Source organism: Biomphalaria glabrata, chromosome 15, assembly GCF_947242115.1.
Source record: "Biomphalaria glabrata chromosome 15, xgBioGlab47.1, whole genome shotgun sequence".
NCBI lineage: Eukaryota > Metazoa > Mollusca > Gastropoda > Planorbidae > Biomphalaria > Biomphalaria glabrata.
Genome location: NC_074725.1, coordinates 25,492,635 through 25,517,456, shown reverse-complemented (window position 1 = coordinate 25,517,456; position 24,822 = coordinate 25,492,635). Strand labels below are relative to the sequence as shown.

General features: G+C 39.7%; 1 protein-coding gene across 2 annotated transcripts; it reads left to right on the top strand.

Moving 5' to 3' along the window:
• The first annotated feature begins 225 nt into the window (after window positions 1-225).
• LOC106079981 (uncharacterized) lies at window positions 226-23,999 on the top strand. 2 transcript variants are annotated; one of them, XM_056013126.1, is made up of 6 exons: window positions 242-302; window positions 1,012-1,050; window positions 1,247-1,441; window positions 18,834-18,996; window positions 20,159-20,365; window positions 23,256-23,999. In XM_056013126.1, the coding sequence occupies exons 3-6, from the start codon at window positions 1,265-1,267 to the stop codon at window positions 23,819-23,821; spliced, it is 1,113 nt and encodes a 370-aa protein (XP_055869101.1). In that variant the 5' UTR covers window positions 242-302; window positions 1,012-1,050; window positions 1,247-1,264; the 3' UTR covers window positions 23,822-23,999. The 2 variants fall into 2 exon arrangements, with proteins under 2 accessions (XP_055869102.1, XP_055869101.1); XM_056013127.1 differs by lacking the exon at window positions 1,012-1,050 and having other exon boundaries at window positions 226-302.
• The last annotated feature ends 823 nt before the right edge of the window (window positions 24,000-24,822 follow it).

Below are 24,822 nucleotides of genomic sequence, written 5' to 3'. Positions count from 1 at the left end.
GTCCAGCGCGCAAACCGCACGACCAGGCAGCCATCCCACATATGCCAAGTTTGTCTCCTACTACGGCCACATAAAGGCTAACCCGATGTTAATCTGTACACCAGTGACTTCTCTTCAAATGAAATAAAATTAAAAAAGAGTTTTCTTTGGTGTGACAATACATTCTACAATTTTATTTTTTATTTTAGTACCTAAACTGAAACCAATTGTATGCTTAAACCTCTACAGGTGACGCAATAAGGATTTCTTCCATTTAATGTCTTGTGCTTCGTCATCGAACTACGAGAAGTGACATTCCGATAGTAAGTGGGCGTCTAGTAGACCATTATATTGTATAAACAAATCAACATGACCTTTATATCACTGGAAGTCCGTTTCCTGTCTTACAAAATATGTCAAACTTTAATAAGCCTAGAATATTTCTTTCCTCAATGTTTGATCATTTTTAAAAAGCACAAAATAGACTCCTTCCCAGTCATGTTTTGTTCATGATGGTCTGGTCTTGTTTTTTTTTTGCTTGTTTAGTCTGGTATGTTTTTTTTAGTCTGGTATGTTTTGTTTAGGGTGTTGTCATATTTAGTCTGGTGTTTTTCATATTTAGTTTGCTGTTTTCCTGTTTAGTCTAGTGTTTTTTGTTTAGTCTGTTGTTGTTTTTTATAGTCTTGTGTTTTTATGTTTAGTCTGTTGTTGTTTTATTTTGTTTAGTCTGTTTTTTTATAGTCTTGTGTTTTTATGTTTAGTCTGGTGTTTTTTAAATCTAGTTTTGTCCCTTTGGTAATGGACCCACTACTACCTCATAAAACAATGTTTCTGATAAGCTAACGCTTCGGGGAAGATTGGCTTGGGGATGGGGGAGAGGTTAAAGTCGTTTTGCGCACTGGAAAAAATGCATATATAAATAAGTGCACAAATTGTTGGATATTCAAAAGCCAAATATGTTGGATAAAAGAAGATTTTAAAGGCAGTCATTTGTTTCTTATGAATTGGCTAACATCTGACTAAACATTTCAGGCATATGAAACTAAATACTTTCAAACTAATATTACTTCAGTAAGTTCATTTTTGTAACTGTTTTTATAATATTTATATTTTGTGGCATGCAATGCTAAGAGAATGAAACAAAGAGAAAAAAGAGAGAAAGAGAGATTGATAGAGAGAGTTAAAAACTTTCTTTTAATCTTCTGTAAAATGAGATCCTCTTTTTTATTCTAATCTATTTCTATTGCCTATTTGTATTTACCTCTAGTCCACTGCCAGAACAACAATGACCTCCATCAATTCTTTGATCTTTGTCCTTACTGCTGCCTATTATTCACTGGTTCCTCCTGTGGATGGACATGGTCGTCTGTGGGAGCCACCCAGCCGTAGCACTATGTGGATGAGAGGCTTTAAGACCCCAACCAACTACAACGACAACGAACTGAACTGTGGAGGCTTTAGAGTAGGTTTCCTACATTGAATTAAAATCACTTTTTTACTTTAATAGGAGGCACATTTTGCTTTTTCTAGGAAACGTGTGTACACACTCACTCTAAACTTACTTAGTTTTAAGTGTACATATCAAATGAAAACGATCAAGGTGGTATTTGTATTGACCATATAACATCCTTGAAACATGTCTCTATTGAAACGATGGATTGGATAGTGAAAAAAAAAGGCTTTTTAAAATAAATTTAATTTATTTCTTATTTCATAATGCCTTTAAAGCGGCCTCAGAAAAGCCGTCATTAGTTTTTCTTGGTCTATCTGTCTGTTAGTCCGTCCGTTCGTGACGTTCAGATCTTAAAAACAAAATCCGCCTTTGAAAATCCAATTTCACTATATTTTGAAGCATGTTAATATAAGTTACAAAGACAACGTTGATCTTTTGGATGGGTAGACTTTTGGTTTTAAAATGAATTGTGCAAACCAGTATTCAAAATGAAACATCAATTTTTAAAGCAATACTTAGTTTCATATATATATATATCAACTTTGAAAGCCGACATTTTAATTTCTAAGGTAAAAACAATAATTCCTTCTGCTTCAACACTTAACACTTTATTGATGCTTAGTTTTCTGTCGTTCCGCTTTGTTATTTTTGTATATTTAATAACGTAATAATAACATTACAATACAAGTGTATCGCTAATACTTTCTACACGGGAACGTCTTTTTGTATCTTTTTATCGTTGTTGATAGTTTGTTTTTTTATATTATTTCTGAAAATATTGAAACCTGGCTTTTTAACTGTCTGCGCGGACCTTTTCGGGGCCGTTTTTGAGTTTGTGATTCCACACAAACTGTCTTTGTAACCTTGTTATTAAATACAAAGAATGCACACTGTATACACCTATTCGTGCACATTTTTAAAACAGGGACAGACAGTTCACAGTTTGTGTGATTTTAGAATACTTTGTATTGCTGGCCAGGTCATCTTCTTAGAAAGTCAATATAATTTCATGAAGAATTTAATTATTTTTTTATTGATTCATTGTTCTTTTTTATATAAACTTTGAAGTAGAGAAATATTTTTTAAAATTTTCGATGATCTTAAATCCATACAAACATTCTGTCTATATTTTTCAAACACAAGCGGATCCAGAACTTTTGATGAGGGGTTGATTTCTTTTCTCTCTATATATATATTGCAATGAGACGTCGTAGTGAACCGTTGTGATTGACTCGACTCTGACACCTTCGCTCTTTCTTTAGGGTCCCTAATGGCCTTCTAGAACATGACGGAACACCGCTTGACGTTTCTGGTGGATCGCATGACCACATCCTTCGTGACGCTCCTGAGCTCTACTTACAGCACCGATTCTTCGCGAACTGTCTTGGTTGACCGTCTAAACTAGTCACGGTTGACCTCTCGTCTAGCGCTAGCCTGGGGCGATTAGCCCACTACCCCCATCAGTGTCACCACCATTATATTATATATATAAGTAGGTTTTATCATATAGATATATAGATATATATCGTATAATCGTATACATCGTATACATTTGTTACGTCGACCACCTTTTAGCTCACCAAAAAAAGACTGCCTTTGGCATACGGTCGTCTCCAATACGGGATACGTGCCCTACCCATCGTAACTGCCGGACCATAAAAAGTCCCTCTATACTGTCCATACCGGAGTTCGCAAGGACATCGATCTTTGTAGTGCGGTCTTGCCACCATATGCCCATGGTGGATCGCAAGCATCTTTGGTGGAAGCGCTCAAGAAGTCTTAGTTGCTTTCTGTAGTGTCCATGTCTCAGATCCATACAGAAGGGTTGAGAGAACCACCGCATGGTAGACATTGATTTTTATAGACATGCCCCACGGAAACGTTTCAAAGACCAGCTTAAGCGCCAACTTTCCTTGGCTGACATAGAAGAGAGCACCGGGTTGCATGCGGCCTCTGAACGAGACAGCTGGAGGTCACTCACGAAGGCCGCGGGATACACATTTGAGACCAAAAGAAAATCCGCTGCCGAGGAAAAACGCAGACGGCGAAAAGAAAATCTAAATCGACCACCTGCGGACAATGGTTATGCTTGCCCTGGATGTGACAAAATATGTAGGTCACAGCTGGGTCTGCCACGGAAAATACTGCAAAATCTTCGGACTCGAAGAAAAAGTCTTATTATATAGTTATTTATTTATGTCAAACAGAAATTAAAATTGTCTATATTACAATTAGAGCTTTTTTTCTCAAACTTCAGAAAAAAAAAATAAAAAAAAATGATTACGTTGGTAACTCTTTTTTGTGAACTCCCCCCATCCCCCCCCCCCCCCCAGCGTCAGCCGACGCCAAACGTTTTCTAACATTGTTGGCTAGAGAAACGCTTTCTCCTGACCTCTACAGCTCATTCAGGTCAAATGAAGTAACACAAAGTAACGTGGGGGGGGGGGCAATGGCGATACTGAACGTGTTACTGACTACCGAGTTACACGTAGTATAAGTAATAATAAGTATTACATAAAGCGAGACCCAAAGACTTATATATAGTAGATCTAGACTGGACATGGAGATTTTTTAACACTACAAAAAATGGGATTTTTTTTTAAAGTTGAAACAAGGCGTTGTTTTGTAAAGTAGTTATAAGAAGTAAAGTTACTTTGTACTTTTTTTCAACCCTAACCTATGTAACATATAATTTAATTTTTAGATCTAGATCTTGTAATTGAACATCAAAAATAAGATTACTCTCGTCTCATAATTATTATTTTGCAATTTTTAGATACATAATCTAGAAAGATCTAGGTAATCAATCTATTTACATGTACATAAGAGGATTAAAATCAACAGACATGAATTATTTCGATCTAGGATTTTTGAAACATTATCTCAATGGAAACTAACAGAAAATGGATTTGTTTCATATTGTAATAAATGAAGGGAGTCAACTCAACGAGACATAGATGTTTATTTACATGGAGACATGACAAACACATTGATCTAGGACATCTGCCTTGAACACAGCATCTTCATCTCGGCTCTAGACTTAGGCAGAAATCGTTCTCTCTTTCTGTACGGTCAACATCCTTCCTAGTCTAGTCACTAACAGTGCGCACCTTCTGCACTATCTTGGATGGCGGTGTGCATGGCGGGGTTATAACAATATATTAGCGTGAATATATAGTTCTGTGATTAATAGCCCATTCTAAAGAAAATCCGAGAAATGATTTTGCATTATTTCTAAACTTTGAAAACTAAAGATCATTACTTTTCTAAGACAGAAAAGATTAATTGGGGCGAATCCCCTTAGAGTCTGTTGTGTGCATGGCGGGGTTATAACAATATATTAGCGTGAATATATAGTTCTGTGATTAATAGCCCATTCTAAAGAAAATCCGAGAAATGATTTTGCATTATTTCTAAACTTTGAAAACTAAAGATCATTACTTTTCTAAGACAGAAAAGATTAATTGGGGCGAATCCCCTTAGAGTCTGAAAAATAGTTTACGTGCATATATATATATATATATAGGTCTGTGAATCGATCAATCGCGGATAAGAATTTGTTTTAAGAATTTGTTTCCAGTTTCCAGTTTAGTATACTATATAAGTCTATGGCGAGACCTCATGTAGTCGGCTTGTTTTTTTTGGTCACAATAAGACTTCATTACTAAACCATGAGATACCACCTGTGTGGAAGTCATCTATAATTGTACCTGTGCCAAAGGTTTCCAAACCGAAGGAAATGAATGACTATAGACCTGTTTCACTTACTTCCATTGTGTCTAAATGTTTAGAAAAATTGGTTAAAATGTTTCTTCTGAATGATCTTTGTAATAAGTTAGACCCTTTACAATTTGCTTACCAAAAGGATAAAGGTGTAGACGATGCCATCCTAAATATTTTAAACTGTGTCTACAAACATCTGGACTTACCGAACACTTATGTAAGATTGCTCTTTATGGATTTCTCATCAGCTTTTAACACTATACAACTTCATTTACTCATTGAAAAGATGAAAGCGTTGCAGATTAGTCCATACATAATACTATGGGCTAATGAATTTTTGACCCAGAGAGCTCAGAGGGTTAGGGTAAACAATGTTATATCTAATGAACGCATAGTTAACACAGGGGCGCCCCAGGGGGCTGTGACATCGCCATAGTGGTTCATTTTGTACACCAATGATTTTCAATCCGATAGTTCTTGTTGCTCCTTCACAAAATTCGCTGATGATGCGGCTCTTCTTGCCCTGCTCTCAGAGAGCTCAGACGTAAATGAGTATTTCAAAGAACTAGAACACATTGAGGAATACTGTAAAGATAATTTTTTATTATTAAATGTAAAAAAAACCAAAGAAATGATAATCGATTTTCGTAGGGACAAGAAGGAAAATGATATTGTTTCTGTAGCTGGAGAGACTATTGAAATTGTGCAAACCTTTAAATACCTTGGTACTATCCTAGACAATAAACTAAATTTTACTGCAAATACTGATTATATCAGCAAAAAAGGGCAGCAAAGATTACGACTACTAAGAAAACTGTCCTCGTTTAATGTTAGCGAAAAGGCCTTGGCTATGTTTTATCACGCTCACATCTGCAATATTTTAAGTTTCAATATCACTACCTGGTATGGCAATCTGAGCATTAAAAATAAAAATAAACTTAATAGAATCCTAAATGCTGCTGGCAAAATCATTGGCAAAAAACAAACCCCATTTGGGCAGTTGTTTGAGACAAACATCTATAAAAAAGCTAACAAGATCCTCGAAATAAAGAATCACCCTTTGTGTCAGGATTTTGTGATTTTACCATCACAAAAGAGATACAAGACACCGATAGCAAAGACAAACAGACACAAACACTCTTTTGTTCCCCTGGCAATCAAATCATTAAATAAGAACAATCTGGTATAAACTTTGTCACATGTAAATTATGAGTGAGTCTGGTGTGAATGTACACTCTGGTTTCTTATAGTTATAATGTTTTTTGTTTGGTGTAATGCACAAATTGTAAGACAAAGTTCCTTACGGATAATAAAGATTATTATTATTATTATATATATATATATATATATATATATATATATATAATATATAACTTATATTAGTGGCAGATTGTTTTGTAGAAAAAAAATGCAATTATACTATTACTAAAATACACAAGAAAACGTTTTGGTCTTTCAGTAGGGAGTGGGGGGGGGCGATTGTATTTATCACCTCTCCCACGGTACCTTCTGGTACCGACCACGCTTATTCGTTTTATATTTACTAATGATTTAATTTGAGATTAGAGTGTGTCGCGACGTACCATTGGGTTCAAATATCATAAGTATCTAATCGGCCAACATACCGGAGAGAGCGACATAAGATAAAAATTATATTATACAGATGTTAATTCATTTGGTTTCCAAACTATGATTTCTGAAAAAAACATTGGACCATCCTCCCCCACTCAAAGGGTTAGGGTAGGATGAGAAGTAGATACTATCGCTCCCCCCCCCCAACCGAATCGGTCAACATACCAGAGAGGAGAGACATAATATAAAAATTATATTAAATATATGTTTAACTAATTTTTTTCACACACTATGATTTCTGAATAAGAATTGGACCTCCATTTCCCACTTAAAGGGTAGATGTAGGTGTAACCTCACCAGCCCACTGAATCGGCCAACATACCAGAAGGGAGTGACATAATAAAGAGTTCGTATACAAAGTGTATTTCTCTACTAAAATTCTACCGCTCGCTCCCTTTTTCGTGGGAAGGGGGTTTCGGCCGAGTTGGGGGGGGGGGGAGGGCCTATCGCCACTACCGACCTGTCTCTGCACTCATTGGTTCATACGTGCATTCTCTCAAACCCAACCCCCACCCCATAGTGTACACGTAACTACAACATTTCAAATATAGTTGTTTTTTTTTACTTACTGATTTATTTTCTTGGCTCAAGTTAAAACTAACAGGCTACCAAACACACGATATAAGCCCACTCTCTATTGGATACATCTTTAGGCAGATCGCGAGATGGCTCTGATAGGCAACCTTTTACGCAATGCTGATTCCTATCATAGACGTAATGTGAATTTCTTTGGAGACATCATTTAACATTTGGCAACCCATTTGGATTGTCGTCAGGTAACAGTTACACATTAACCCCCATTAACTAAGTTGATCTTTTTGTACAAATATGTCTTTTGAAATGGTGTATCACGTTTGCTTTCGAAATTTGGCCATAGCCGTGAGAAATATGACCCAACAGGACAGTGGCCTGTCCTGCACTGTGCTATAATAGCTTGCTCAGGCTTGGACAGACTTCACCACGGGGAAGTGCGGTCAGGGTGACTCATGCGCTCCCAGACTCCACGGGCTTTTTGGACTTGTCCCAGCACTCAAACCGCTACTACATTGTTGTTTTTTTAAATAATAGCCAGGGCATGATGAAAACTTACAGCCTGTTCAGTTGGTGGAATTTGCTCTCCCTGGTGGGCCAAGGAGTCTGCAATAGTGTGACTCGGTACTTATTATTACAGGGGTGCCATAGCGCTGCTTTATGTTGTGTGAGGCCATGATGACAGTGTCGATATTGGGTGGCCATGGTCCAGGGCCGAGTTGAGAGTCAATGACCTTTAAGGCTGCACAGACTGCCGTGGTCTCCGCATAAAAACTGCAAACACTACCACATGGTGCAAAGATTTTTACTAAAGCTGATGTAGGCTTCATAGCCTGCTCTTCCAGAATCCATCAATGCCGACCCATCAGTATATGCAAAAATAGCACTGGGCTTGAAGGTATTAATGGTCTCCAGAGCTAGGATTTGAAGGTCGTTAGATGAACGGCTTTGCTTAGTGGCATTAGGGTCTACTAATTTCAATTGTATCTCTGGGGTCGTTGGGCGACACCAAGGGGGAAGGGTTTGAAAACGTTGAATGTTTTGTCGGTTGGTGGAGAGGCCAGCTTTATCAGATAGTCTAGTGGCATGATGCATAAAAGACTGCATCTAGATACGTCTTCTGCATTTCCAACCATCCATTAATTTTTTAGATGTGAGGTATTCATCCAGCCTTTTATACCGCTCAAAGCAGGTCAGTACTGACCTTTCCCTACTAAGGTTTAGTGGAACTACATTAGCCATTATTTCAGCCGCATTTACTGGACTTGTCCTAAAGGTTCCACAGACAAATCTTAGTGCTTGGGATTGTATTTTATCAAGTTATTCAAGAGCTGTTCTAGAGCCATCAGAGCTTTATCAATGGCTTTGGACATTGGGGACTTCTTAGCAGCCTTGTTGATCTTAGCAAAATATTTATTCAACAAGGTGGCAATTTTCTTCTTTGATGAGATGGTTACCCCACTGGGTGAAGATAATGGGATTGCTGTTTTAGTATGCCCAGCATTTTCTAGATTTCTCAGAAGACGCCAGGTCTTAGAGCTATCCCTTAGGTTTAACCTTGCACACGTGTTGGTCCAACGTTCTCGTTTTTCCCTACAGACTAGTATTTCTCTCCAGCATTACGATGTAACACATAATATATAGCAACATCATAACCTACTTATAGAAACATAATGTACTTGCTCCTTACCTACATAGCTTAGGGCAAATGTAATTTTTTTCATTATCTGTAAAATGTTTTACATGTTTCGGATGTTCCTTCAGAGTTGAAGATAATTACTTCCTAGTCCAAACCTCCCGCAGGACGACGGGGGATGGGAGCGGGCAGGGTTTGAACCCTGGACCATCGATAAATCTGAACGACAGTCCAGCGCGCAAACCGCACGACCAGGCAGCCATCCAATGGAACATCGTTGACTTCAATATCTCCTTTCCTTTAAGTACTGCATGCATGAAATGAAATGATCCAATGTCGTGTCTTATTGATGTATCGAAAAACTTACAGCGAAGGCATTAGTCATTCTCAAATGGTTCTTCATCTTTTTCTTCATTCTCATTTTTATGTTGGAGCGTTCAGATGACTAGAGAGATGAGATGAACTGCACAGTGATTTCCAAATCAGGGAAATCTACATATAGTTTTCTTTCTATTGGGATGTTGTGGGGCCAGTGTGTTGTACGGGCCTCTTGGTAAAGAGAGCAGTTTTGGAGGTCAGCATTCTCTAGTGACACTCCACATGGGCAGATTTCACTGGTTCCAATTTTGAGATTCCGGTACATATGTTGTCTCATTCGGTTGTGTCCGGTCCTGAGTCGAAAGATTAGACGTTGATCTTGTCGGGATAGCTTATAATAGGCATAATTTTTCTTGTGATTTGGATGAGAGCTTGTGTATTTCTCATTTTATTTTCTATTAGTTTCTTCATTTCTTCTTGATAGAGTGTAATGCTTAATTGTGAGTTTGTTCTCCCACTCTTGGCTAGCGTGTCGGCCTTCTCATTTCCTTCTAGTTCTATATGTGCTGGTATCCATTGAATGGTGTCTTACCTTTGTTATGTAGATTGTGTGTTACAAATGCCGTGCATGTCTTCGTAGAGCCTTCTTGGCAGTTTTTCAAAAGTTTTCATTTCGCATGTCAATTAACATCTCCTCTTTATTTTACTACTAGCACTAACTTTAGACGACTTTCTTAGTAATGTTTTGTTGTGTAATGCACATGTGTTATTTTCCTCAAGGATAATAAGATATATTATTATTATTTTTATTATCTTTATTATTGTTCATAAGAAAATCCTCAAATTGATTCTGAAAGATACACTTTAAGAACACCAACCTAGATTTGCATTCGGCGCAATGAGGGGTTTGGGTGAAAACACATTTTTTAGCGGCCACAGTAAGGAAAAAAAAAAACGCTATTAGGTTTGTGCAAAATGTCCGTCTGTCACACTCAGATCTCGAAAACTAGAAGAGAAATGAAAAATATAATTTCATCATGCGTTGTGGCTTGCAATGTTTAGGTGCAACGGGCTATATTTGGTTTTGTAAAAAATGTTTTGTTTTTTTAAATTAGTTTCGCAGGGATTTTTTATAAAACTACACCATTTCTAAAACAATACATAAATGTAGGGGAGATTACGCTATGTGTTAACAGAGAACGATAACGCTTGGGTATTTTCACTTTCACTTTTCAAATATATTGTTATAACTCTGGTGGTGGTGTGGATACGGTGTAGTAGTGTGTGTGTGTAGTCAGCCGATACAAATCGCCACAGGCCAGCATGAGTCGAGCGGTCAACCGTGACAAGCAAGTGACTGTCAACAGCGGTGACTGGCAAACTTTCAAGTAACATCTAAAGTGAACACTACACATTCTAACAGCACGTATGATCAACCCGAATGGTCGAGCGATGTTCCGTCGGTTTCTAGAAGGCCAGCAGGGACCCTATATAAAGAGCGGAGGTGTCACAGTCAGACTGCTCACTACAGCAGGGTTCATTACAGTCGGCTCACTACAGACGACATGGTTCAGTGTGCTTCAGCGGTGTTGTTCTGTACGGCGCATTACGGAGGTTTAGTGCGATGTACTGTCGAGACAGCTCGAGAGTAAGAGACGACGTCATGATCTTGATCTGCGATCGAGTCCGACATAACGAGCCCAGTGAAGTCAGTCCTGAACAGTTCAACCCATTACAAGTCCGGGATGAGGTGAAGAGGCCAGTGTGTAAAGTCAGTTCTTAACAGTTCAACCCATTAGAAGTCCAGGACGATACGGAGAGGCCAGTGTGTGAAGTCAGTCCTGAACAGTTCAACCCATTACAAGTCCGGGACGAGACGGAGAGGCCAGTGTGTAAAGTCAGTCCTGAACAGTTCAACCCCTTACAAGTCCGGAACGAGACGGAGAGGCCAGTGTGTGAAGTCAGTCCTGAACAGTTCAACCCATTACAAGTCCGGGATGAGACGGAGAGGCCAGTGTGTGAAGTCAGTTCTGAACAGTTCAACCCCTTACAAGTCCGGGATAAGGCGGAGAGGCCAGTGTTGAAGTCAGTCCTGAACAGTTCAACCCATTACAAGTCCGGGATGAGATGGAGAGGCCAGTGTGTAAAGTGAGTCCTGAACAGTTCAACCAATTAGAAGTCCGGGACGAAATGGAGAGGCCAGTGTGTAAAGTCAGTCCTGAACAGTTCAACCAATTAGAAGTCGGATGAGATGGGAAAGTAAGTGCAAGAGTTGATTAGGCCCGTCCCGAGACATGACGTTAAACTGCGCTCCTCTTTCCTTAGCACTTTTGGAGCTCAAAAGTGCCCTACTTCTTTTCTATCATTGTGTCTGCCTCCTCTTTTCCTAAGTCTGCCTTCATTGATCATCACACTGTCTCCTTAACTTTAAATTCTCACTACGTCCTAGACCAGTCCGTTTGCCGTGGACTGCGACGGGTAAGGGGGGATAAAGAGATCCTGGTGTTTGAGTGGTGGCTATCTGAGGATAAACCACAACAACACAATACTTTGGCTCCAAGTTCCCCTAGACCTGAGACCCAGATGGCCCGCTCTGGGTCAACCGGCTGGTCATGCCGACACATGTCCGATGTAGCAGCTGACTGAGTATAGCACCTGTGTAGCCCTGGCGGGCTCATTCTGGACATCCGAATGGCCCGTCCCCCTGTTGGACTCGATGGCGGGTGGGGAGCACAGGTGCCGAATTAACCAGAATATATATGGACAAAAAAACACACACAAAACTACTTGCCCCAGACCTATGTCTGGGCAAGAAACGACGAATTGACGATAAAAAAGAGGAGGTCCCAAAAAGCTGTGCCACCTGGCCATCATTTCTGGTGGTTAGATGCACAGAGGAGGGAAAAAGCCTGACCAAGTTGAGCCCTTTTATTATCTATAAGGGACTCAAGTCAGTAGTGGGAGAGCCCAAGAGTGTGTCTAAGCTACACAAAACAATGGAACTACTTGTAGAAGTAGACAGCAAGACACACTCTGATGGGCTTTTAAGATGCAGAAGACTCTGTGATCTCCAAGTGGAAGTCATGCCACACAAGAGTCTGAACACAAGCAGAGGTGTAATCAGCTCTAGGGACCTACTGGAATGTTCCGAGAAGGAAATGGTGGAGGGCATTGAAGGAGTCACCCATGCCCGGCGCATTACCAGGCGAAGGGAGGGTAAGGAGGTCAAAACCGCCACTATTATCCTCACATTCGGAACTAGGACACCGCCAGAGTATGTGAAGGCAGAATACCTACGAGTTCCAGTGAGGCCCTACATACCTAACCCCATGAGGTGCTTCAAGTGCCAGGGTTATGGACACGGCGCGGCAGTCTGCAAGAGGAACACTGTGTGTGCCAGATGTGCTGGAGAGGGTCATGAGGACAAGGGCTGCACAGCCCAATTCAAATGCCCAAACTGTCAAGCTGGCCACTCAGCCTACTCCAAGGACTGCCCTGTGTGGAAACAGGAGGTTGCCGTGCAGGAGTACAAGGCAAGAAACGGATGTACCTTTAGCCAGGCGAAATCGGCTGTACTGGCCATACCCAAGGGCCAATTCGGCTTGACAAAGAACTACGCCCAGGCTGTTGCTAAGAAAGGAAGATCCATAGCCACACAGACGGACACATTGACCCCACCACCCCCTCCTCCTCCCCCAACTCAGAAGAAAACACCGCCAAAGAACACACCTCTGAAGAAACAAGAAAGCCCTGTTGTCATGCTAAAGAACAGGTTCTCTGTGCTCGCTGATGAGAGCATGGAGACTGAGAAGCATGTCAAAACCAATACTCCGGGAGAACCCGGAGACATTATGTCTGACACAGGTTCTCCTCAGAGAACCCGGCCAGACACCCCAACCTCTACCGAGTTAGAGGTTGACCAACTCCCTAAGGGGAGAAATCAAAGCGGAGAGGATGCCCGAGGTGAGAGAGGAGGAAATAACCTCCTCTCTAACCAGAGGGATCTCCCCTCTCCAGAGAGAAAAACTTCCCCCAAAAGGGGGTTGTCCTCCTCTCCACCCAAACCCAAGAATAAAAATACCAAGGTCACTGGAATAAAGGGAAACCCCTCCGGGGGCCTCCCAAGGCCAAATAGCTCCAAGTAGGTCATCTAGAATAAGCCATGGATTCCAGAATTGTACAGTGGAATTGTAGAGGCCTCAAGGCCAATTACGAGGAAATGCAGCTACTGATGGACTCTGAGACTCCTGTAGCTGTCTGCTTACAGGAAACATTTCTGAAAGATTGCATCAGCTTCCGAAGCTACCGTGCTTACACCAAGAATGTTGAGGATGCAGAGAGAGCATCAGGTGGAGTCTGTATCCTTGTGAAGGATAGCATCCCCCATGAGAGGGTAGAACTACAGACCACACTACAGGCCGTAGCAGCTAGGATAACCCTTCACAAGGTTATCACTTGCTGCAGCCTGTATCTACCACCAGGCGCTCCATTAAACCGAACAGACATGGAGGACCTATTGAAACAACTCCCCCGGCCTTATTTAATCCTTGGGGATTTCAATGCCCATAACACCATGTGGGGATCCAACAATACCGACACAAGAGGTCGTATGCTGGAGGATATCTTCCTCCAACATGATTTATGCATACTTAATGATGCATCACCGACCTACTTGCACCCAGGAACTGGATCATTCACATGCATTGACCTCACCGTATGCGTCCCCGGACTTCTGGACGATTTTAAATGGTCAGTTAGCAATGATCTACGGGGAAGTGATCACTTCCCAATCATCATTACTAACAATCTCCCTTCATTGGGACGACCTCAGCGGTGGAAACTGAATAAGGCCGATTGGGAACAATTCCAAAAAAGATGCTCTGAGGATATCACAGAAAATATCCTCCATGAACAGAACCCAGCTGATACCTTTGCTAGCAAGCTACTAAGTATAGCCAGGAAAGTTGTACCCCTAACCTCTGCAAATCCAAAACGGCCTAGCAAACCATGGTTTGATACAGCTTGCAAAAGTGCTATTGGTGATAGGAAAAAACGACTGCCTGCATTTATAAAGAATCCTTCCCAGGAAAACCTAAAGCTATTCAGGATAGCTAGAGCAAAGGCTAGACAAACCATACGGTCAGCCAAAAGGAATTCCTGGAGAAGTTTTGTCGGCAGTCTGGATGCCAAAACTTCTGCTAGAGCGGTTTGGAAGGCAGTAAGGCGAATCAAAGGGAAAGAATCAAATGCAATAGGGCATTTGAAAAACCAAGGACGAACTGTCACGTCCCCCAGAGAAATAGCTGACTGCCTTGCATCCTCAATAGCAGAAAAATCATCCACTGCACACTACACGCCAGAGTTCCAAAAAGTCAAAACCAGGGAGGAAAGACACCCCATTGATTTCAGGTCAGAGAACAATGAAGACTACAACAAACTGTTCTCGCTTGAGGAACTGAGGGAATCGCTGGACAAGTCACATGACACAGCGCCTGGAGAAGACGAAATCCATTACCAGTTCCTCAAGCACCTTCCCGAACCCTCATTGGCAGTCCTACTAGGGGTCTATAACTGTGTGTGGCAAACAGGCGCTTTCCCAAACAGCTGGAGGAAAGCCACAGTTATACCGATACCTAAACCGGGAAGAGACGGCTCTGACCAAGCTAACTATCGACCAATAGCACTAACAAGCTGCATCTGCAAAACCATGGAAAGAATGATTAACAGTAGGCTGGTCTGGTACCTGGAAAGGAATAAAGTGATCTCAAACTACCAGTGCGGATTCCGGCAGGGGCGGACAACAACTGACCACCTGGTAAGGCTGGAAGCTTATATTAGAAATGCATTACTCAGAAGAGAACATCTAGTAGCTGTATTCTTCGATATAGAAAAGGCCTATGACACAACCTGGAAACATGGCATTCTACGTGACCTGGCGCTTATGGGGCTTAAGGGACACCTCCCCCGTTTTGTGGAGGAATTCCTGAAAGATCGAAAATTTCAGGTCCGAGTGGGCAACTCCGCTTCTGACACTCATGACCAGGAAATGGGTGTACCCCAGGGCAGCATTCTGTCAGTCACCCTGTTCAACATTAAAATAAATAGCATCATAAATGCGCTGTCCCCTGGCATAGAGTGCTCTTTGCATGTTGATGACTTTGTCATTCTTACTTATGGGAAAAACATGAACACCTTAGAAAGGAAATTACAGTTATGTTTAAACAAAATTCAGGGTTGGGCAAACTATAATGGTTTCAAATTCTCAGACTCCAAAACAGTTAGTATGCATTTTTGTAATCTAAGGGGACCCCACCCAGACCCTGAACTATTTATACACAAAAAGAAGATCCCTGTCGTGAAAACTACAAAATTTTTAGGCCTCACCTTAGATTCCAAATTTAATTTTCTCCCCCACATTAAGGAACTTAAGAAGAAATGCCAAAAGTCATTAAACATACTAAGAGTACTCAGCCATACGGACTGGGGAGCTGACAGAGATACCTTGCTGCTGCTCTATCGGAGTCTAATTCGATCCAAGCTAGACTACGGATCCATAATATATGGAGCAGCAAGGAAGTCGTACCTAAAAATACTGGAACCAATACAAAATGCTGCCCTGCGTCTCTGTCTCGGCGCGTTTCGTACATCACCTATCCCAAGTCTCCATGTGGAGGCTGGAGAACTCCCCATGGATATAAGAATGAAAAAGCTTGCAATGCAGTATATAGTCAAGCTAAAATCCAACCCCACGAACCCTGCTTTGACTCCATATTTAACCCCACAGAGGTAGAATTAAACAATCGAAGGCCTAACGTCATACAGCCGTTGGGCCTTCGAATGAGAGAACCCATCCAAAATTTAACCCCACCCATTGACCAAATCTCTAAAATAGAAACCCCTCAGAATCCTCCTTGGCTAATGAATAAACCCAAATTAAATTTATCCCTCCTTAATTTCAAAAAAGAAAATACAGACCCAAGCTAACTACAAGTCCACTTTAGGGAACTGCAGGAGAGCTACGGAGATTGTGGTACCATCTACACAGACGGATCCAAAGTGGAGGTAAAGGTCACGTGTGCCTGCTCCTTTCGGAACAAAACAATCTCCCGTAGACTCCCCGATGGCTGCTCCATCTTTACGGCCGAATTGTACGCAATGTTGCTTGCACTTATGGCCGTAAAAGCATCAGAAAGGAGTAAATTTATAATCTGCTCCGACTCCAAATCTGCATTGCAAGCTTTAGGGCGGATGAAGACTGACATCCCATTGGTACATAAGAGCCTGAAGCTGTTGGACCAAATAACAGCCGACCGTAGGGATGTCACCTTCATCTGGGTCCCCCCCCCCATGTTGGCATTGAGGGAAACGAAGCCGCAGACAGAGAAGCAAAGAGAGCCCTAAATCATGCGGTGTCAGGAACCCAAATTCCCTACTCGGACCTGAGACAAAGTATTGCCTCTGCCACCTATCGAGAGTGGCAGAACCGATGGGAGGCTGAGACTCACAGTAAACTCAGGCAGATTGTGGCGGATGTCAGGTGGCGGCCCACATCTAAGGGTCTGACAAGGCGTGGTAGCACAACCATGTCCAGACTTAGGATTGGCCACACCTACATCACGCACTCTTTTGTACTGAAGAGAGAGGAGCCCCCACTTTGCGAGTACTGTGACTCTCGCCTCACCGTGGAACATATCCTCGTTGACTGCCCCAGATACCAGGATGTCAGGGCGAAATATTTTAGACCCACTAATCTTAAAACACTATTTAATAATGTCGACCCTGGGAAGGTACTGGGCTTTATTCGGGAAGTGGGGCTATCTACGAAGATCTGATTTCTGAATTTGTGAACATGCACTATTTACATTAGATTTTTACCAAATATTTAAATTTTTACTACCTTTACTATTTTAACTGTGAATAGACCCTGATTTTAATTATATGACTGTATAGAATCTGGCCCTTGTTGTTTAGAGAGAGAGTGGTCCTTGAGGGACTGCAGGCACGACATGGCCTAAATTGTGCCGATGTGCCTCAAATCAAAATCAAATCAAATCAGTTGATTAGGCGCTACGGTTGTATATTTGTATACATGTTGCCAGTTGCACAGTATTGGCTGTGATTTATTGGACTTTAAACTGTAACGTTATTTTGGAGCCCTAGGTTGTAGTCAAGTTCTTTGAGTTAGTTTTGTCATGTGGAGCAGTTTGCAGAGAGCCTCGATAGTGAGAAACGTTACAGTATGCAATAAATGTACAAGAAATGTTCACAACAAATATAAATATTAGTTGACTCTGTTTTTATTCTGGTCAAATAGCTGCTAAAACTAAGGACAAGATTTATTTTTGTTTATAAAGGCTAAGAATGAACTTTGTATGTAAATATCACGCAAATTATGTATGTATTGTTGCACTAAAACAAACTTAAGACCCTAAAAAAAATAAATTTGTCCGACTCTATTACAGCTATAGTATTTATGGATCTAGGCTTTGTTTACAAAGTTGACATGAGAAAAGATCGAAAGGGTTTAGATCTAGATATACCTAAACATGAAAAAATATATAAGTACTTTAAAAAAAAAAAAAAGACAATTACCCCTTTATTTAGCTGATGACTTTGTAAAAGCGATTAAAAAAAAAAAGACAATTACCCCTTTATTTAGCTGATGACTTTGTAAAAGCGATTACTTTGCTTTTAATCTATACTATAAAGTAGAATGTGATGTGTATGTATGTATGTGACTTATAGACATCAAAACCGCTTGACCAATCTTGATAAAACTAGGAAGGAATGTTCCTTGGGTACTAACTTTGATCGTAGTGTATGTATTGTAGCCCTAAAACAAACTTAAGACCCTCAAAAAAATAAAGTTATCCGACTCTATTAAAGCTATAGGCCATGGTTAACAATGTTGACATGAGAAAAGATCGAAAGGATTTAGAACTAGATCTAATTTTAAGAAATACACTTTGCGCAGATAGTTTTTTACTTTGACACATGAAAATACAAAAGAAGGGCCATTGATTTCATTATATAATAAAATCAACCTTCAAATTTGTGTTTCAAAAGCATTTTTTACATAGATTAGTTCCATATATCTGTGACTACCCAAAATTTCCGGACGAACATTCTTTCATTACACAATACCGTAATGTTACACATCTTTCCATTCCTAGGTCTAAAACTCTAATTCAACTCTAAGATGATAGAACTTCTCTTCGCACATATAGTTTTATATTTTAACACATGAACATACTAATTATAGTCCATTTATTTCATATTTTGATCAAACTAACATTGAAATTTGGTTTTCTAAAGCATTTTTAATACATTTGTTTATGGAAGCTGCGGAACCGTGTTGAGATAGGCCTACATTCATTCATGTATTTCATGAATCGCGTTCTATAAATTATTTCGTTTAATTGTTTACAAAGCACTCTCAATGACTATATCGACAGTGATACGCAAATAAAGACCCGTAAAAGTATATTAGTCCTCTATTCTGAATTGACTGAACGCTAGTGTATGTTAATGTTAATCTATCATGTCAACTATTACCAACAGCATCAGTTGGATCAAGGCTACAAGTGTGGTGTCTGTGGGGACCCGTATGATGGAGAGAAAACAAACGAGGAGGGTGGTATGTACGCCACTGGTCAGATTAGCAGAACCTACGAGATGGGTCAACTCATTACTATACAAGTGGAAATCACCTCAAATCATCTAGGTATTTGCACACCTTCAATCGGCAGAGAAAGAGTGCTAACCCTAACCCTGACGTTGACTTCATTAACAACATCTGTCTAGATAATTTGTCAAGTCCCTTGCTTAAGTTTAGAATCATAGCGGGAACCATAACTCTAACCTTAATTTCATTTCGAATTCTTTAACTACATCAGTGTAGACCAGTGGTTCCCAAACTTTCTCCTGAATGGAACACTTCGCACTTTCTGAATATTTAGCGGAACACTTTAGAGAGATGAATTCGTGTGAGTTTTCCAGTAGCTCGTTGAACACCTATTCAGCCTCGGAACAATACAGTTCCGCGGAAAACAGTTTGGGAAACACTAGTGTAAAACTTTTGTTTAGACACTTGCTTTAGAATGACAGCAGGACCCAAAGCCCCAACAACTTCATTCCGAGTTCTAAATCAGTGTAGAGTCAATGTAAACCATTTGTTTAGACACTTGCTTTAGAACCAAAGCAGATTTGCAAGTGGAAAGACACAAATTCATTTTGAAATATCATTCTATTTATAATCAACTTAAAGTAAAATTAAAATGGTCACTCCTTTATTTGACTTCAAATATCCTATTGCCTCACTCTTAATCAATAGAGAGAAAGGAATGCGGAGAAAGTAACCAGGTAACATGATATTAACACATCAGCATGAAATGTTAAACAGGACAGTCATTTGTTAGCAATGAAAAGCAAATAATACAGAGTAGACAGACTTCTTCAAGGAAAAAGATAGCAAACAGACATCAGCTAGAAATACATGTAAGACAAATATCAACAAAAATACTAGAAAGATATCAACAAGCAATAAAAAAAAAGCAAATAAAACATCCACAGTGAATACAAGTTATACAGACAATAGGAGCGAAGCATTAAATACATTACAAAGCAATGAACAATGGACATGATTTTAGACTATTTTATGTGCAACTTTTCGACCGTGTTCTACAGTCTGGACATTGTTCCCTTAACATGTTTGTCCAGTGTAGTAGTCTAAGTAATTGAGATTTTAACTGAATAGAAAGAAAAAACACAAACTTAGCATTGCAATATTTATTTCGTACCATTCATTATTTAGTTTAATGTAGATTCAATTGAATACAATTTCAGTGGATTTGTAAAGACTAAAGCTGTGTTGTTTTTATTCTCAGGCTATTGTGAGTTTAAACTTTGCCCTAAAACCAGCAGAACTGATAGAACAACTCAGGACTGTCTTGACCGTTACCCTTTGGCTCTAGCTGACGGATCTGGATATAAGTATAAACTCTCAAGGGAATCTAAATTATATTCTGTGGATGTCTTTCTACCAGCTGGACTTACCTGTGATTTTTGTGTGTTGCAGTGGCGATATCATACAGGTACATGCTTGAGTGTTTCCTGCGAGCCAAACCATGATGAGTAGAGTATACTGAGATTATATAATTCAGTTCATTTGTCACATTTACATGTCTAAACGTAAAGCTCTATTGAAAACATCTTTGTATCATTTTATGTTAAATGCTAAAAAAAAACAACAGATGAAACGGCTACATTTTGTCTTATAGAAGCTTATTTTGTATCAAATATGCAAATTGTTTCTATTTACATACGAAAAAAAAAACAAATGCCATGTGTTATGTAAAGCATAATTTAACGGGATTTAATTTTTTTTCCTCAAAATTGTTTATATAATAAACATTAAGGAGAAATGCACTATTTCCCGTGGCTGGGCAGGCCCAACTGTGGCCTACATATTTTGCCACAATCATTGCCATTGCATGGAGGACGATGAAACAATAGAACACATTCTTTACGAATGCAGAGTTCTGCACGAAGGACGATTGGGACAAGCTATAGATAGAGAGAATGCTGGTTCATGTACGACACAGAGGCTGTCCTTGTACGGGGACAAGGCAACCTTAAGACTCACTGCTCGCTTCCTCTCACGTGCTCTAAGGGAGTAATTCTCAGCATGTTTTTCGTTGTCAATGGGGTTTCTGACTCGGTCTTTAGAACGTTTCTTTGGGGCGCCTCTGTTACGTCGACCACCTTTTAGCTCACCAAAAAGACTGCCTTTGGCATACGGGATACGTAATCTGCCCAGCGTAACTGTCGGACCATAAGAGGTCCCTCTATACTGGCCATACCTGCGTTCGCAAGGACATCGATGTTTTTAGTGCGGTCTTACCACCTTATGTCCATGATGGAGTGCAATGATCTTTGGTGAAAGTTTGGTGATCGTTTACGAAAGCTGCGAAGCCGAGTTGAGATGGGCCTAGATCTATATTCATTCATGAATCGCGTACTAAAAATTATTTCGTTTAATTGTTCACTTTATAATCCCATTCATTTAACAAAACTATCGCCCTTTTCGTTTTTAATAGATATGAATGTATCGACTTCGGGTAAAACCTAATTTTATTTTCGTAGCGAAAGAGAAAAAACTTGAAAGGATCATTTGCTAAGTTTAACATACATCTAAATCCAATCCACTAGATTAGTAAACACAAACTTAGACACGCAGGCCGCGGGTAATGTCAGGCTAGTAACTAATAACTAATAAATTACAGATTTTTCAAAAATTATTTTCTACCTCCCTCAATTCCCCCAACCGATCCGGAAAATGTATACATTTATTCAGAGTATATAAAATTCCAGTTTGGTGATACAGATGCATACATGGCAACATTAAAAGATATTAGTCTAGACTACATTGCTGTATCTAGATATATGGTATAGAAGATTCTAGTTTTGTTATAGGCCAATAAATACATACGTAGACGACGGTGCGCAAAATGTTCTTGAATGTCTATTTGTGTGAGAGTGGTGCACTGCGCAAGATACAATTTTAAAAAGGATGGGAGAGGGTTCAGATCTGTTTATTGAACTTAAAATGGAAACGACTTTCTTGTATATTAGCTGCTAAAAGTTTCAATTGATGACAATTAAGAATACATTCTTTACGTGCTGCAGTACAAACCATTCTTTAAACAAGATTTAGTAAGTACCTTCTCCAGTCAATGTTGACATCGATTTGACCATCTCTTTGCAATGTTCACACTTTTAGTATGGATAATTAGATTTATTTATAGTTCATAGATTTTAATTCCACAATATATATATGTTAACCCATAGGTAGACTTAGTTCTAAATATAAACAATTACTCCTATAGGTCACTACTAACATTTATAGGTCGAAAACCAAAAGCGCTGTGTAGTAATCTAATGTTTGATATTACCTGACAATAAAAAAGAGTCATAGTGCCAGGTACCATTGTAGTTTAAAATTGCAAATCCTGAGACATGCCAAGACATAAATATCTACAAATTATTAACAAGTGCTTTGTTTTGGTAAGATTAAGACAAAGACTCCTAAATCTTACTTTAAAAAGTGTGTTATGATTACGTAAACTCTTTTTCCAGTAAAAACAGAACATTCCATAGAAAACTACAAATGGGAATGTCAAAGAAATTCAAAGAGTCCTTAAAACAGAGCCGCGTTGGCTGAGCGGTAAAGCGCTTGGCTTCCGAACAGAGGGTCATGGGTTCGAATCGTACTCAAGACTGGTCTTTTAAATTTCGTGATATTTGGGCATCTCAGAGTCCACCCAGCTCTAATGGGTACCTGACATTAGTTGGGGAAAAGTAAAGGCGGATGTTCGTTGTGCTGGCCACAGGAGACCCTTATTAATTATGGGTCACAGAAATAGAACAACTACCCTATAGATAACTAGGTCTGAAGGGGGAAATCTACTTTCTTTTATTTACTAAAGCAAACAAACATCTTGATCTTTTTCACAAGCAGCCCAGAAACAGTAAGGAATAAATGATATTTCCTAGCATTTGGCTTAATCTCTAGAAGATGTTTTTCATGAAAGATGCCTTACCAAAACACTCACGATTCTTTAAGACGATTCTTAAGACAACCTGCACCCATTAAACCACTGTTTCATAAGATCTGAACGAAGTGGTCGTCTCCTTTCCAATAGAACTGAAACAGAAAGATTTTAAAACCCCTTTATCCCACTTTCGGTCAGAGTATTACATTTCATCTGTCGTCACCGAGAAGTACACAGAAGTCTAATTCAAGTGCTGGTTGTGAGTGTGTTGTGAATGTTGTTCGTATTTGCATCTATATTGGCATTGTATAGTAGTTACGCTGAGGTAGTCAATTGTAGTCAAACTGAATTTCCATTTGATTGGATCAATAAAAATTATCTTATCTTATGTACTGTGAACTGAGATTCTACACATTTCTCTTGACCACAGGAAACAGCTGGGGAGAGGATCCTAACGGAGTGCAATGTGTAGGCTGTGGTCCTCAAGAAGAGTTCTATGGATGTGCAGATGTCAGAATCATTGCCCGAGATTCTCAAAGTAATGGTCAGCCTGCTTCATCGTTAAGCTATTTTGTTCCGGCCCAGGCAGCCACTCAGACTTTCACTAAAGAACGTCTACAAGGACTGAGCCAAGCACCAAACGAAACTCCTACTCAAAATTCACTTACTCAGAGTCCTACTTCAAGTCCTACACAAGCACGAGGTTCAATTAAAATGGGGTCCACTAAATATTTCACTCAGGCATCGAACAGTGTCAACTACTTTGAGAACGCGTATGGCTGTAGAAGCCTGAGCCGCCAACCAGAATTGGATTTCTGGTGCAAAGTTAACTGCTGGGCAGGGAATTGTCCAGCATCACATTGCTGGTGCTCCATTGGATTGGTAAATGTGTGTAGCTCCAACGAAGCCTTTTCCGGCAATTCAGATATAGATCAATGGTGTGCTACTAACTGTGCCATGGGCTATTGCCCTGCAATGTTCTGTGCCTGTGTCTAGTTGGCCAATCATATTATATTTGATGAAATGTGACAAAATATGTCGATCACAAGTAGGTCCGAGTAGTGCCATAGACTACTGCACACTTCCTTAGTCTTCAGACTTAAAGGCGATGCCTTCTTTCTATTATTACTTGTACATTATCACCTTATTAATAGATTTCTCTAAATATTGAAAACTAAGTCTTTTTTTTTAGTTCTAGTAAAGTGTTGAGTTTTTCTGTGTACGTGTGCACTACTAATTCTGTGTATCTAATTGTATTCATACACTAATCCTGAAATAAAATGAACACAATTTCTAGGCGAAAAGGACACAAAGTATTGCACTATAAACAAATGAAGTCTGGAGTTTGATGGTTTTAGATTTCAGAACGTCACTGAATGTTCCCAACTCTAATGAGTAGCTGAAGGAGAAACAAAAGAGCAGAGCATTGTGTTAGCCACATGGCAATTACAATAACTATTGTAGCAATGTAGTTAAGTATTGGTCCAATTACCATTGCTAGACAGATTAACCCTTTTCGCTCTGAGCCAAAACTTACTTAATATTTATATTTTTAAAAAAATTTACAATTAAACCTAAAAATATTAGGCAATAATATTCAATAACTTTTAAATGGATTATTCAAATTATTTGAATCAAAGTCATGAGAATGGCATAATTTTTGTATAATAATAATACGATAACAGCATGAGAATTAATTAATAAATGAAATTTTATTCACATTTGCCTTCTCTTATTAGTATTTTCTTAGAGGGGGCGCTGGCGGATTGTTTCAAAGAAAAAAATACGAAAAGGGGGCGGTACACCAAAAAAGGTTGAAGACCACTGGTATAGATCAACGCCAAGACGTCGTTTCGTACTTGCAAGGTGTCTCGACTCTAATTCACACCGAACCGTCGTAATGCGCCGTACAGACCCGCTGAATCGCACTGAACGGAAACAAGTCAAGCCTGTAGTGAACTGTCATGACTGCGACACTTTGTTGCTGGCCTCCCAGA